Source organism: Ambystoma mexicanum, chromosome 6p (genome assembly GCF_040938575.1).
Source record: "Ambystoma mexicanum isolate Mex_15411 chromosome 6p, UKY_AmexF1_1, whole genome shotgun sequence".
NCBI lineage: Eukaryota > Metazoa > Chordata > Amphibia > Caudata > Ambystomatidae > Ambystoma > Ambystoma mexicanum.
The window spans coordinates 584,794,472-584,809,528 of NC_090935.1; the positions used below are offsets into that span (position 1 = coordinate 584,794,472).

The 15,057-nt window shown below is 44.7% G+C and overlaps 2 protein-coding genes across 2 annotated transcripts in view; one reads left to right on the forward strand and one right to left on the reverse strand.

Moving 5' to 3' along the window:
* LOC138511624 (betaine--homocysteine S-methyltransferase 1) overlaps window positions 1–10,299 on the reverse strand; it is a 30,763-nt gene extending 20,464 nt beyond the window's left edge. The window contains exon 1 of the mRNA XM_069627417.1: window positions 10,150–10,299. Coding sequence (XP_069483518.1) covers window positions 10,150–10,182 — 33 coding nt within the window. The 5' untranslated portion in view covers window positions 10,183–10,299. The remainder of the gene's footprint in view (window positions 1–10,149) is intronic.
* An 882-nt stretch (window positions 10,300–11,181) lies between these two features.
* The window catches only part of DMGDH (dimethylglycine dehydrogenase), an 834,031-nt gene continuing 830,155 nt past the window's right edge, over window positions 11,182–15,057 (forward strand). The window contains exon 1 of the mRNA XM_069627418.1: window positions 11,182–11,419. Coding sequence (XP_069483519.1) covers window positions 11,307–11,419 — 113 coding nt within the window. The 5' untranslated portion in view covers window positions 11,182–11,306. The remainder of the gene's footprint in view (window positions 11,420–15,057) is intronic.

Genomic DNA, 15,057 nt, shown 5'->3' on the forward strand with positions numbered 1-15,057 from the left:
ATTTACAATAGTCACAAACACAATGTATTGCAATTTGATAGTGTATCCCCTCAGGCAGGATGTTTGCCAATTCTTGTCATGCTATTACAATAGAGGCATTACTTTCATGAAGTAAACGAGCAGGAAGCAAAGGATAGTACTGAAATGAAAAACGCCAGTAAATCGGGCTTCAACAAAACAAAGGTGAAAAGTATGACTGGGCACTGGTGCAGCATCTGAACATGGAGGCTCTTCATTGCATAGATTAATGGTAGTAATTTATGTCAATGCTACGAATTTGTGAAGAACTCCTCCAGGGGCAGGCACAACGACCACATCAGAAACAGAGTGCGGGGGGAGAGTCATTAACGTTCTCAGAGGGAAGCTGATCCCAGAAACTCATGTTACAAGGAGTGTATTGAAAGAGCTAGAAATACTAAATAGCGAGACATTGTTCTGTCCCAGTAAAGGCTAGATGTTACAGGGATGCAGAAGGGCTCAGCAGGCCACTAGCTAGGCAGATACAGAAGAACAGTCTGCTTAGCACGTGCTGAGGGTGAAAACCTAAAGGCAATATATCTACAGACCATACATTGTTGTAAAGCACCAAATTCTTTCTGATGAGGTATTTGGAGGCACAGAACGTGGTTCTAAAATCAATGAACTATATATGCGCTTTGCAGATGCTGTCCAGCTGGATGCTCTGCTGACAGGCGCTACTGGCTGCCATTGACACTCGGCTGCCATTGATATTCTTCCCAACAACTAAGCCCAGTGTCCAATGGCCTTGGTTCAGAACTGAAGCAATAGAAATCTACTCTTGGGCGATAACTACTTCAACTGTAGGAGTCCATGGCTATAGGCAGTCTTCCTTCAACTGGGAACTCTTGCCAATTCCATTTAATGAAGGCACTGGAAGCAGTTCACCAGCTTCAACATTCTAGATACTATCCAGTTGGGTTCCGTGGCATTCATCATCCCACAATGGTTGTGGATCAGGGATGAGTGGGTCTGCTCATCTTGTTAGACTTTTCTGCGGTATTCAACACAATAGACAATCTTATTCTGCATCTCCACCTGGAAGAAATTGGCATTGGTGGTCTGGTTAAGACTATCAGATACTTTCCCCTTTTCTTCTGCCCCTTAAACCTTCACCTGTGGGGTTTGGATATTTCTCCATTACGCTTTAATATTTATGCAGATTAACTGTTGTGAACCGATGACTGGCATCACATTTTACAACTTGCCTATCTGGTGTGGGCTGTTGGAAGAATGCCAACGGGCTGAAACTCGATGCAGAGAAGACTGATGTCATGCAGTGGGCCACTGACATGAGATCTTTGTGGACTCCTGTTGTGGGAAGCGGGCCTGTTCCTTTGGTTAAGAATCTATGACTTAAGATCACCTAGTCTCTGTACAACTGCAAGTTGGCAACTGATGTGGTTCTGGCCATCTCATGTTAATGGATATTTATACTGCGCTCAGCCCAATTTCTTGCAGCAGCATCTGGAATTCGGCTGCATGTTTGGCAGGGGGTCTCAATTCACCCACATCACCCCAGTACTACAGAGCCTATATCGGCTACCTGTAGAGACAGATCTTTAAACCTTATGCATCGATCACAGAGGTTACTACAAAACAGGATCTCTTCATCTGTGTGACAAACTGATCAAATATGTTCTGTCAAGATGTTAAATAGTATGGGTAGATCCGACTGGCAGTGCGCTCGATGTCCTGAAAAATGGCCACGTCATTATACAACAAATTGAAGGTCGCATTGCTTCCCATTAGGGATAGATACTGACAGGAAGCTACTGCAGTTGGAAATGAATTGCGCTGAATTGCTCGATCATGTTGATGGGCATTATGTTATGACCCGCCCAAACTGAAAACTATCACTAGCATCCAACAGCCCCAGCAACCATGCTGCTACTCATGACCAACCTTGCCTTGACAGTTTTTGGTCGAAACTGAAAGGGGGAAAAATTACATTGAATTAAAAATGTACAATATAGTGCACTTCAAGGATTGAATTATTGAAGATTACTTTCAAGGCAACCACCAAGAGCCACCCCCTGTTCCATCAAGACAGCTTGGTTTGGCTAATCAGCCATTGCAAACTAATCTGCTTTGTCTAGACTACTATTCGCATGGTGCGGTGGAGGAGGCCTTCTCTGGCCGCTTCCATCCAATGCAATTCTCTACTCTACTGCCTGCGTGCCATAACAGATCCAGCATTTAGGAGAGCACCAAGACATGTCTTAGGGGAGTGGTCATATTTCCCCTTCCCCCTAGGGATTCTCTTTGTGCCCCTCACCGTCTGCTACCCCAGCACCAAGATACCCCCGGGTCAAAGTGGTTCCGAATGTATTCATAATTGCAGCCTAAGCTAAATATTCACCAACATATCAATTGGGGGGGGGGGGGGTGTACTAGAAAAGGCTCTGCACCTACTTTTTGCAATCTATTAATGGTTTGATATGGCACAGTCAACAAGCATAATCTAAATGTACACCAGCTATGGGCCAACAATGTACTTTTGTACATTTGACATCTAGAGATCAAGTTTGCACTGAATGTCCGATAACTAGGTCTTGGAAGGTATAAAAAGGTCCAAAAATAAAATTTACCTCAGAAAATACTATTTTTTTAAATTGTATTACAAATTGTCAACCTTTACCAAAATGTTACATGTAATGATCCTTTCCATCTACAAGGAGGAGAACAGTACAGGAGAGAGCTTCTTAGAGTCCTTTACATTCCTCCTTCATCCTCCACTTTAGAGGTCAGGTCATCATCTTTCCTTATTTCTATGTATATCTGCTCCACTAGCATCAGTACATCCATCGACCGTCAATAATCGTTCCCATCACTCCTCTACTGTACTGTGCTCCATTCTTGTGGGCATCACCTTCAGATATTTTCTTAAATTTTGACATAACGCCAAATGCCTGGTTGATTCCATCCTTTCCCCATTTTTACAAAAGCGGCAGAGAGTCTCTTGTTCACTTATCTGTTTCCTTAGAAATTTCACTTCCTTTGATGGTAATAGGTTCAGTCGACATCGCATCAACATATCTCTGTAGTGGGGAGATGGAAATTTTGTAATATATGATGGGAAATGATTCAGAGCTCTCGTTTCCCATACAATGGAGAGCATCCATTCTCAGCCTTTAATGTATCCGTTTCTAGCCAGTCTCTTTTAGGCATCTCTGCCTTTTCAGGATTTGTTTTAAGCATTTCTAGGTAGATGTTATTATGCTGTAGTTGGTCAAGACATTTTTGCTTACATGCTCTGAGGAATTTGTCCTCGATGTTCGGGTGAGCTACCAGGATTTCAAACGGGATTGATGGTTTTTTGAGGATACATTTCCAGAATAGGGAGATTGTTTTCCAGAGTACTATTGAGGCCATGGATTGCAACCTCAATTCGTGCCCGATTGCTACCATTTTCGGTAGTCTGAAAATTTTCCTCCAGAAATACCCCTCGAATTTTACCCATGCTTCCCATGGTAAATTTAAGAGGGTCTCAGCTCCATGTACAAAGATAGGCGTTCCCTTTTGTTTCCAGAATATTATGATCAGTATTATAGAGTATACGCCATATCTCCGATGCAATGATCTTCCTTGATCATTTAATTTGACAATTCTTTCCTTAAAAATTCAGTTGAGCTTGTTCATTACTGTTTTTGTTTACCTTGACTCCAAGATAAATCGTGGTATACCCCATTTTTAGGGCCAGATTTTCAATTGTCCAGGTAAAAAGGGATTTTCTGCCTTTTACCCATTGTTTGCATTATAAGAATCATGGATTTTTCAATGTTGATTTTCATTTTGTTTTCGTCCAGGTATTTTTTAAATTCCTTGATTCTCCTCTGTAACCCTATTGCCGTCTGATCAATAAAGACAACATCTGCATACAAGACCCATGGAAGTTCTGCTCCTTCCAATTTTGGTGGAAAAGCCATTCTATTTTCCTGTGAGGTTTGCATGTCCGCCATATATAGGACAAATAAAAAGGGGGCTAAGGCACAACCCTGTTTAATGCCCTTTGTTGTCGAGATCTTTTCTGTGGTGTCTACCCCCTTTCAAAACAATTATCCCAATTGCTGTATTTGTATACAATTCTTGGATTGCTTCTAATAGGTCTTCCGGGCAATTCTGTTTTGTCCACAGTCGCTCTCTGTTCACAGCGTCGAACACTTGCTCGAGGTCTATAAAGCCAAGGTTTACATTCCCCTTCGTCTCCAAAGCCCGGGCTTTCAGTAGATTAAGTAGGAACAGATCGAGAAAGGTGCCCACCCCCTTCATGAAGGCTGTCTGGCGTATGTCCAAAATGCCAGTACTCAGTGCCCACTTTAGATCTTAACAAGATTTTAACAATAGAGTCCAAAAGAGATAATGGTCTAGTTCCTGGGGTTCGTACAGTCCCCCTTTTTGAAAATGGAAAGAAGCGCTGATAGTTCCAAAGATGCAGGTATTACTCTCTCGCAGGATCTGTTGAAAGAGGACCAGAATGAAATCCGCACACTCATTTTCCTTTAACATCTTATTTGATATGCCGTCCAGGCCGGCTGCTCTTGAGCTCAGTTGTGTGAGCCTTAGTGATATATCCACTAGGTCTTTATCAATGGCCCACGGTTTCAAATTAGGCTTCTTGTTGGGTGGTGTTCTAGTCCTCTCCTCAAAGAGTGCAGTGTAGTGATTCACCAGTTTTCTTTAGATACTTGGTTGCTGGTTAATGCAGGCTGTAGATCATCTCCTTTGTTTATTATTTCCCAAAGGGAGTGGGAATTGGCTGTTGTAATCACAGCCAGCATCTTTTCTGCATCACACTGCGCTCTCCAAATTTTGGTCAATTTTAACCAGTTATATCTCTGCTTCGTCAGCCTTAGCAATTCTGTTTTGTCAGATACTTTGGTTTATTCTACGTTTCTATGTATTTCAGCTCGATGTTCCCTTTTCTTTTTTGCCACCTCACTATTATATGCATGTTTCCTTGTTAAGCTTGTAGATTTGTTTATGTCTATTCACCTCAAAATCTTTCAGGAGCCATCTATACTCAGTGTTGCTGTTTTGATTCTCCCTTATGTTGTTATCCAGGTTGGCCGTCAGCTGAGGGATATCGGCGGTTTGAAGCCGTATTCTGTTTCTTCCCCATGTCAGTTCAATGTGTTGCTTCATGGGATTTGTCAGTTCCTTAGAGGGCCATAAAAGTTCACTCGTAGTTTGTTTCTTTACATGCATTGATTTTATCCATCTAATTGTATTTTCAGCCACAAAGCAATAATCTGGGCAGGCACTCTTTGCCACAGAACCAGAAATTTGCACCTGGAATGTCTCCTGTAGTCTGCCCATTGAGCATAGTCATGTCTCGTATAGTCATTTCCCGAATCTCTCAATTCCGATGTTCCTAGGTATAATTTTTGTCTCAGCCTTCCCGAGGAGTCCAAGAGTTTTAGATTCAAGTCTCTGTATAAAAATACAATTATCCTTAATTAGGCGCTGCAGTACATACACCTCGGTGTGTTAGTGTCACACTATACAAACTTTTTATAAAATGGAGGAAAAATAAGCCAAATAATTTGCCGAAATTACCCATCTCCTTTAATGCAGCTATACTCAAGATGGTATAATCCAAGCTATTTTTTTTAAAAACATTCCCATTTACTCCATTCTTTGATACCCTACGCAAAACGTAGCACACAAGCACAATAACTTACTGATATGTTCAAGCCATAATCAATGGGGTTTACAGATTTTGACCCAAACCAGCTTTATTTCTTATTGGAGTGGCAGCATTAAATTACAATCATGTTAAGCTGCAGTAGAAATTCACTGCATGAATTCAAGAACTGCAATGATAAGTGCGGGCTATAAAGACTGATCTTTTGGCTTACTGCCTGGTAGAGAATAAGGCACTTTAATAATTGATTGCTAGCAGATTTATTGGATTTGGTTTCAGAATATTCATTTCATACAAAAGAGGACGCTCCCAACCAGAACTAGTGGTAAATATTGAACAAGGGTTGTTCCTATTGGTTATCTAATTTTGTATAGATTTCCAATCATGGCACTCATTCATAGTTCTTATTCTTGCATTACAGCAAAGCACGTTTAAAACCACTTAAAATCAAAAAATCTCAAAAGATCAAATTCGATAAACATGGTACTAATGAGAAGCAAAATTAAATAAAAGCACCATGTTATTTCCTATACATGAAAATTGAATGAACTCCATGGTTATAAAACTAGCAATGCTAGTTCAGTAAATACCCTCATGACAAAAATTCTTCATGACCCTGTACACACAAGTACTCTAAAGGAAGAGTAACTCAGAACTTCTAACACATTATCCTTGAGGTTACAAACTCATAATTTTCCTTTAGAATACCCAGGTAGGAAGAGTGGCTTTAAATGGGCTTTGCCTAGCCTTGCTGCTACACCAATTAGAGTAAAATAGTATGTAGAACGAATGGATTTAAGAAAAACTCAATTCAGTCCCAATAGGCAAAATTACAATTTGGAAACATTGGCAGAGGCAATTTTAGGCACACAAGAATATTTAAGGGAATGTGTGCCGAGAAGGTAGATTGATGGCAATGAGGTATATTGAGGTCTGGGGAGGGGTGCAAGCAGGAGTTACTACAGCAGCAGCCCTTTGCAAGCAATGTGTGCACACATTTGGAGAAGCAAATGCTACCACGGAAGCAGCAGACTCTTGGAAGCATGGGGGTGGGAGTAGCAGATGTGCAGAAATAGTAGTGGACTATTACAGTTCGTGGTGGCAAATGAGTGGGTGTCAATAGGAGCAAACATAGCTCACAAGACTGGACGTAAATGATGAATGGCAAACATGTTTGTTCCTTATACAATTGCACACTGTTCAAAATGAATAGTTGCCGTCGGACCCTCTGGACAACACTGGCTACCCTTTCCCTCTATTTCATCCCCTTCACATATGAGAAGTCTGCCTGATATCAGCAAAATATCAGTGTGGTCGCAGAAGGACTGGACAATTTGCATGCATCCCGACAAACCAGACTCATGGGAGAGAACTCAAAAAACATGTTTCAAGGCCCTAGGACGCACCGTTACCGAGATACCCACAACGCACTGCGGCAGGACAGGTGGAGAGTGCACAGAAAGTCCCAGTATGCTGCAGAACCCTTGCTTCCCTCCCCTCCACGTCTGCTCCAGGGTATATGTCAGCCAGCGACACGTGCCCATTCTCAGTGCAGAATGCTGCCGAGTGCACAGATCGATAAGTGACTTGGAACAGCGACCTACGGGTTCATTGATTTTCAATCGATTAGCGTCTACAGAACAGGTATTTTTTGCAAGTATACTGTACGGAAACGCAGGTGGGGAAAACCTGCCTGCAGCTGGACAGACCAGAAACGAGGTCACCAATATCTTGGGACAGGATTAGAGAACAAGATGGGCACTGCTCTGAAGGAACCAAAACATAACTGCAATATTGGGAACCTAGCCCTCATGTTATAGTAGATTGATTAGATGGTTTAGATATCAAGACATTAGCACCATTACAGATGCTGGTGGAAAGTTTGGCTAACGCCAAAAGATGTATTCACATGCATCAACACACAAGTGCCAAATATGGACACTCCAGGGCACATGTTACTATATAATGGACAGCTAGAGGGGAAGGCAAATTCAACACCATTAGGCAATATCGAGCTTTTGGAGGCAGATATGGGAGCACAGGAGAAAGAAGAGTGGGTAGAGGCACCCATCGCAATATGGGAGTCCAATATTCCGAGCAGGCTTAGATTGGTGCAATACAAACAGAACCCATACTGCAGCGAGAGGCTCCATAGGAGCCGAAGGATCTCAGATGGGTCATGCCTTAAATATATGAGTGAAGTGGGTTAATATTTCTATTTTTATGTATTTATTTAAAATGCTCAGCCAGTACTGGCTTTACATATAACAAAATATATACGTTAAAATACATCAATCTTATTAAAAAGAATCTCCTAATAAAAATTCAATCATGTTTAACATCTTCTCTTATGCATACATCAATACAGAATCCCCGTTGATAATTTTAAAATCTCAAACTTCATAAAATGTCAAAATATGATAAATCAGTTATGTCATTGCTACCCAACAGTACTTCCCATATGTCATTTATAGTACTAATCTTTGTGAGTGTTGTTATACCAGCAAGTGTTTTGTACGCAGATTCTGTAGGTTTAAGTATGTTTTGCTGACTCGATACACATTCCACAGAGTCTAACATCTGGATTCTCTCGATGTATTCGATTTTGCACCTAGAATTTCCATAGTGTCTCATTAAATTCATCAGACCAGGATGCCAAGTATAGCCCACTATTTCTTTTAGTCGCAAGGTTAACCAGATTTTGTTCTCTGCTTTGGGTATATACATCACTCATTTTAATGACCATTTGTCAGTAGAGAAAGTTATCCAGCTATTCACATCATTGTTGGACCATTTATGATATATATTGCTCAACCTGCATACCATTCTTAGATCTTGCTTCTTGTTCAAGATTTTTAAATTATTTATCAGGTCTACTATAAACGTGTCATTATTCAATTTAACTAGTTTCCCATAGAGTGTGGACATATATCACTCACACTATACATATGACATTTCAACAGTATATATTCCCGAGATAAACATTTTGGGCATTCTCAAAATTATTCGTAGCATTTTCGCTTCAAATCTTTCCAATTCTCTGTTTAACCTGGGGCTGCCCAAGAGCGTAGTCTTAATGGCACAGGAGGCTAGGGGCAATGGGCGAGGAATTGGTAAACAAATCCCGGTGTGCCACATATATGGGGTGGGAACGAGTACATGCCATCCAAAAGAAAGCTGGTCACAGCGACATTGTGGTGGCTAAAAGTGACATCGAGAAAACAAAATCAGTTAAATTAAATCTTGGAAACACCAATATAACTAGAAACATTGCTTGCGCAACACACATGTTAGCACTTTTACACGTACACAATCTTGCGGATATCCTATCTGAAATGACAGAAAGAAACGACTATTTGGCTGATAAGTCTGTCTCACTACAAAAGAAACGATCAAATTGACAATACGTAGGAGGAACTAGAGAGCTGTAAGTATCTAGGCCATGAGTAGAGCTGGAGCCTCAGGCAACTCAAGCTCAACAACTTGGCAAGCCAAAGCATATTTACACGGGGCCGTACGAGTAACTGGAAAACTGCTAGATTGAGTAATTCGGCTAGGCCAAGCGCAACTGGTTTCTCGAAACGCGGGACTCCGGGTGAAAGTAATAAGGCGGGGGAGGGGTTTATATATCGGACGTTTGGGGGCAGAAGGGGTGAGGGCTAGAAAAAACTAATATAACCTAAATAGATTAAAAGTTCTACAAACCCTGCAAAAACGAAATACGGTTGTTCACGAACATTGCAATATTATAGACATGTAAAGGGAATCATTGTTCAATATACGCCTTGGCCACACGATTCTTATGTACTTTTGGGGAGCTAAAATTAAATGTGAACAGGTCTAAAATTAGGGATTATTGCATACGATGGTGTATAACTAGATATTGTTCCGAGGGTCACACAGGTGGCGTGTTCAGTTTGCCCCGGCACCCTTCAGAATATTCCCAAAGGCTAGTCTCGAGTACTGATTTTCCGCTCACTTTGAGGCCGCCCCACTGACCCGACCACCTGCAGCGGGAGGGGCGCAGGCGCGGAAAGGAACACACTGGGTCTAGTAGAGATAAGTACCGCCGGTGAGGTGCGGGTAAAGAGATGCCGCAGCCCGTGAAGGGCCCCTGGAGGTGCACGCCACCAAACACACCGGCCTTCAGCAAATGGGGGTAGGTGGTAGTACCCCCTTACACTCGGGCCAACAGCCCGGTGCTCCAGGCGGCACATTTCAAAGCTGTGCAATAACGGGACTTCGCCTCTACTTAAAACCAATTGTGGGTGTGGGGCAGTGCAGGAAACCATTTTGTTCACAAGATTTTTTTAATGCAGGCATACGTACAATTGTGAAAATGAATAGTGAGCGCGCGGTTAAATTATTTTATGTCAAAAAGTGAAATGCCATCAGAATTACCAAACCTCCAGAAAATAAATGCATTCCATTGACCCCCATCCACTCCCCACAAAAAAAACTATTTTCAAAGCCGCGGTCCTTACTTTCTTAGTAGGTTTTCCTTCTGTTGCTGCCATCCTGCTCGTTTTCTGACAGCTGTGCAGACTCGTCTCCCTAAAGTGCACACAGGAAAGAAAGGTTGTGGCACAGACCCTCCCTATATACCGAGCGGGGCGGATCCCAGGCGGGCTGAGCTCCAGCCCCCTGATTGGAAGGGGCCTCACACACTAATGACTGCGCTCCTCTGCGCGCCGCCAGGGGGCGCCATTCTCTCTGTCTCTCTCTCTCTCTCCCTCACCCTCTCCCCCTCCCCCTCCCCCCGGGATAATTTGGCAGGATTACTCTACCCTGCCACAGACGAGACCGGGCTTTCCACGAGCAATAAACACAGGGGCGTACTAGCACGACTGCACTACAGCGCAACGTATGGGGCCAAGGTGCCAATAAGACCCCAATACACAACATCAGTGTGCGCGGATAATAAAAACAGCCCCTCTAGTAACCACAATGTGTGGGGGTGAGGGGCTGTGACCAACATGCCTCTTATTCATTGCAGACAGATCTCAGTAAATATAGTACATTTGAACAATATGCCTTTACTCTTGGACTCCTAGTCTGGCACACATACAGTGCATTTCCCAGGAAATGCACGCCACGAATCGTGTGTACTGCTTCAATATGGAACACACGTTGAGGGCTTGCTTCGTTTACATGGCAACCCCAAACAAGTATTTCCAAAGTGAACAAAACTAAATGCATGTCCCCAATGGTTGTGTGTCTCGTCTTGGCCCTTGGCCCCAGCATGCACACTGCGAGTGCGTATGTCAGTCAGTCAGGAGGTATTTCCAAACCGATTTTAGTCGGTGGGTGGGGCAGTGTGCATGCTTCCTTCTGCCCGCGGAAGCCGGGCTGCAGGGGGCGTGAAGGGGGGCCGCTTGCGCCTGCGGTAGGGCTTGTAACTGACCCCCCCCCCCCCCCACTCCCCCATTCCAGTAGGGGGCACGGAGAGGGCCACAGATCTACTCCGCCGGACCGGCCCCCCTCTCCCCTGGCAGGATTGGTTATTGCTAGGAGGGGACGCCCACATTTTGCCTGACAGCGGAAGATAGCTCAGACTGCGCTGGGTTGTGCAGCCGGACACACCTCCGCCCGCTGCTGCTGCCGCTGACTTGCCCCCCAAGGCTCCCGACTCGCACAGAGCATGTTACGGCTCCGCGTCGCCTGCCTGCGCGGCCCCAGGCGTTCTGCCCGGGTGGCCCTCGGCCTGCTGCGGGCATGCAGCACTGCCTCCCCGCGCGGCACCAGCAGCCAGCGGTGAGTGGCTCGCACTTGGAGCATTCAGACTGGGGCCCGGGGACCGCAATGTATAACGTGGGGTTTGTGCCAGTCAAAGAATCCTGAAGTAAAGTGTCTTAGGGCAGGCTTCAGCTAACGCTGCACGCCTGGTTATATGGGCGATGACCTCTTGTGTTACCCCATATAGTGGTGTAATGGTGCTTTTGCTGTTTTCATGTGCACACAGGGACCCCAGTGGGTCTACTTGTAGTTCAAGTTGAGGGTCCCGTTAGATATTTTAGTATTGCAACATGACTGAGGACTGCCTGTCCCTGAAGTTCTTTTCAAAGTTGTCGCATATTATTCCATACTTTCAACGCACTGAGCAGGGCTGTCAAGTTTCCAAATTCCACGCGCAAGAAAACAGCCTGAAACTTTTTTCCCCTGTGGAATTGTGGGACGTGGAGTTTTTTCTTCTTTTCCATTTTAAAAATAGGACCACAAATCCAGGGGTAGGCTGGTTTACAGGGAACTCTGGAGATTCCCTGGTAGGCCTCTACAGCCTGCGCCTTTTTTGTGTGGTTACCCTATTTTATTTCCACATTTTCTCTCATGGAAAGGGTTAGGCTTGCGAAAATGTGTACTATGGGGCCACTTTGAAACATATTTCCAGGGCCTCTTTTGGTTACCAGTCAACCCCTGCACAAATCCCAGATTTCCCCCAAAAAATAGGCCAACGTAAATGCATAATCACGGCTATTGGTGAAGAGCGAGGGAAACGCATGCTGAGCGACTTATTGACGTTCTTCACTGCAAAGGGCTCGGGGAGATGAGCCAGGGCAGAGCCAGCCTCAACCTTTTGACCATTTTGAAAGGTGGACTGGAGTAGGGCCTTTACACCAGTGCTCTGTTCACCCCCCCATTCCAGTCCTCCTGATCCCAGGAGGCTGAATAGCTCTTTTGCCTTCCTTGGCCCATTCGACGCACCTTTCACCCTCAATTCAGAGGCTATTTATTTTCACAAAACGATTCTAATCATTGGAAGCGCTGGCAATCTAAAAGCTGAGCTCTGCATTTCACCTTTTGCGTGTCCTAGGGGGATGTATGGATATCCCTGGGGTTATTTTGTTCTCTGCCTCTGTACTTTTTGCTGCTTCTTCGATTAATTATTGTTCAAATGTCAATGCTCTGCCCTCCCAGGAGAGACATCTGACCAGTTCTTGCTGTGCAAGCCTTTTCTAAGCATAGTCCCAGGCGGAGTATACCTTCAGGCTGCTTCTTCTGTTAGTAGCCTCCTAAAGGCGGGGTTGGGTTTAAGCCCCCCACCACCAGCTGCTTGGTTTGCCCATGGAGAGGAGGGATGGAGGGGGCAGAGTGTGTGCTAAGAGCGGACCGTCATGCAGAATTGTTCTTAGTTTGCTGAAGTGAGCACTTCCAGCTGTTTTGGGGCTACTTCAAAGTGCTAAAGGAGAGGGGAGAGTATGCAGATGTTGAAGGGCGTGGTGCCTAAGTGTATTTATGATGGTATAGACAATGGAGATGGGGTGCTCTCAGGAATTACTTATTAATGGCTGTTGAATGCACAAGCTGTCTGCTAGTCCTGGTTCTAACTTCAGCATAACCTAAGAGGGACCTTCTCTGTGGAAAACTGCCCAAAGTTCCAGTGGCTAACAACACGGAACAATGGATTGGGAATCCATTATGTCATTGTGGAATAGTTAATTGATGAGAGAAAGTAAGCAATGACTGACGAGCAGTGTCTAGACAAGTGATATCTCTAACCTGCTAGAAGTGTGAACGTGAAGCATCAGAGTGCCTTCAAAGAGACATTTCTCCTTGGATGGCAAAGCCAGCTTCAGCCACTGCAGAAGCAGAGGGCCAGGTTTCAGGTCTTGCGTATATTAGTAGCCTAACAGGGACTGCCCCTTAGGCCTGGAATGTTAGGGCTTCCTATGTGCTGGCCAGTGGTCAAAGTAGAAGAAAGTAGTGGAACGATGTTACCCCCATACCTTGCTCCATCCTTTCCTCCATTCCACCCTGCAACCAACGCTGTGTTCTACAACAGTTGTAGCTAAACTGAAGAACATGCATTTAGAGGACCCCCATTAGTGTCATTGTCCCTGATGACATGCAGCTTTCAATTACCCAACCATGACGATAGCCCACACGCCCCTCCCATTACCTGCACCCAACCCTGCACATACAGCAATTCGCATTCATATGCAGATGCTGAGCTGGCCTTGTTGGCTGCATAGGAATGGGTTTCATGTCCCAAGTAGCCTATTGAAATAAAGAACAGCAATCCAACATCTGCAAAATGGAACAGTGAGATGACACACCAGCTTGTTATCAGCAGGGCTCAGCTTCGAAGCTCCAGTTAGAGAGAAGTTTAAATCGCAAATGTCGTACCCTTTAGTTCCCATCCACTTTGACCTCTGGTGCTGGCACATTATTGGCCCCACCTACATTTTATCCATTAAGGGCAAGCATAACAATTCTTACTATGTGCCATGGGCTCCTGACTTTGGCTTCTTTGTGTTGGTATTTGTGCCCAAAACCAGGAATCCCCCAGTTTAGGACACATCTTTTGGTTTTTGCCAGGCCAAATCCAGACCAAAGCATCCTACTGGCCATTCCTCTCCTGATCCGACCTATCCCATCCTACAGCAGGGAGGCCTACAACACCATGAAGTAGCATACAATTCTAATTTCTGCAAATCTACGCTCATGCGTGTAGAATTTGTTTGATCTACACCAGTCCCTTTGTTACTGTAATCTCATTGGTTATTAGTATATTGTATGGTTATTTACATTTGCCTCGAGTGCTGTCGCCCACCTGTCCTAGATCAGGCATGCCGCGTTGTGGTCAGCTATCAAAGTCTCAGAACTGAAGGATTCATCACTGTCAGACTTCAATGCCCTGTCCCAAGGGGCAGACCCTGACCTAATGCTACGCTGCACGGCTCTCTTGCCACTAGCAGGAACCACCAGTCCCATCATCCAAAGAATAAACACTGCGTGTTACAAATTAGTCTTCAATGTACTTGCCTTCTGGCATACTGTGAGAAACCTGAAGGTGTCTCACCCGCTAGTCCCTGGGGTTCTGTAATCCGGGTGTCCAGGACACAGCCATTGCTTTTGGATCCAGTTCCAGGGGGTGGACCAGTGCTGGATGATCACCTGGATGAGGGGTCCTCCGGGAGTGGAAGTGGGACACCGGAGGGTGAGACCCGGTAGGATACCTAGGCATTTCACCATCCCCTTTTCCAACACAAACACTTTCTCATGGACAGTTCACTGTGAGCAACAACAGACTAACACCAGAGCCATATACCTGACATGTCCCAACACCATGGACAGGCAAGGTCAGGCAATTACTGATCATTACACACACCTGACTTCTATCACACTTTCCCTGCACGGATAAAAGGCGTTGCACAAAACCACACTCTGAGCAAGGCAAACAACACGCGGAAACAGTTCCAAGATGGCAGTTGAACACAGAGAAAGACTGTGAGTCCCAAGAGTCGCGAGCCTTGGAAAGTAAGAAACCGAACACCAGGAACTAAGGCTGATGAACCCTGCACAGTGTGTCAGAGATACCCAGCGCCCTGATGTGTCAAAAACAAGAGCAGGGAGACGCATTTGCCACCATTTTACTGTCTTTGGCTCCTACA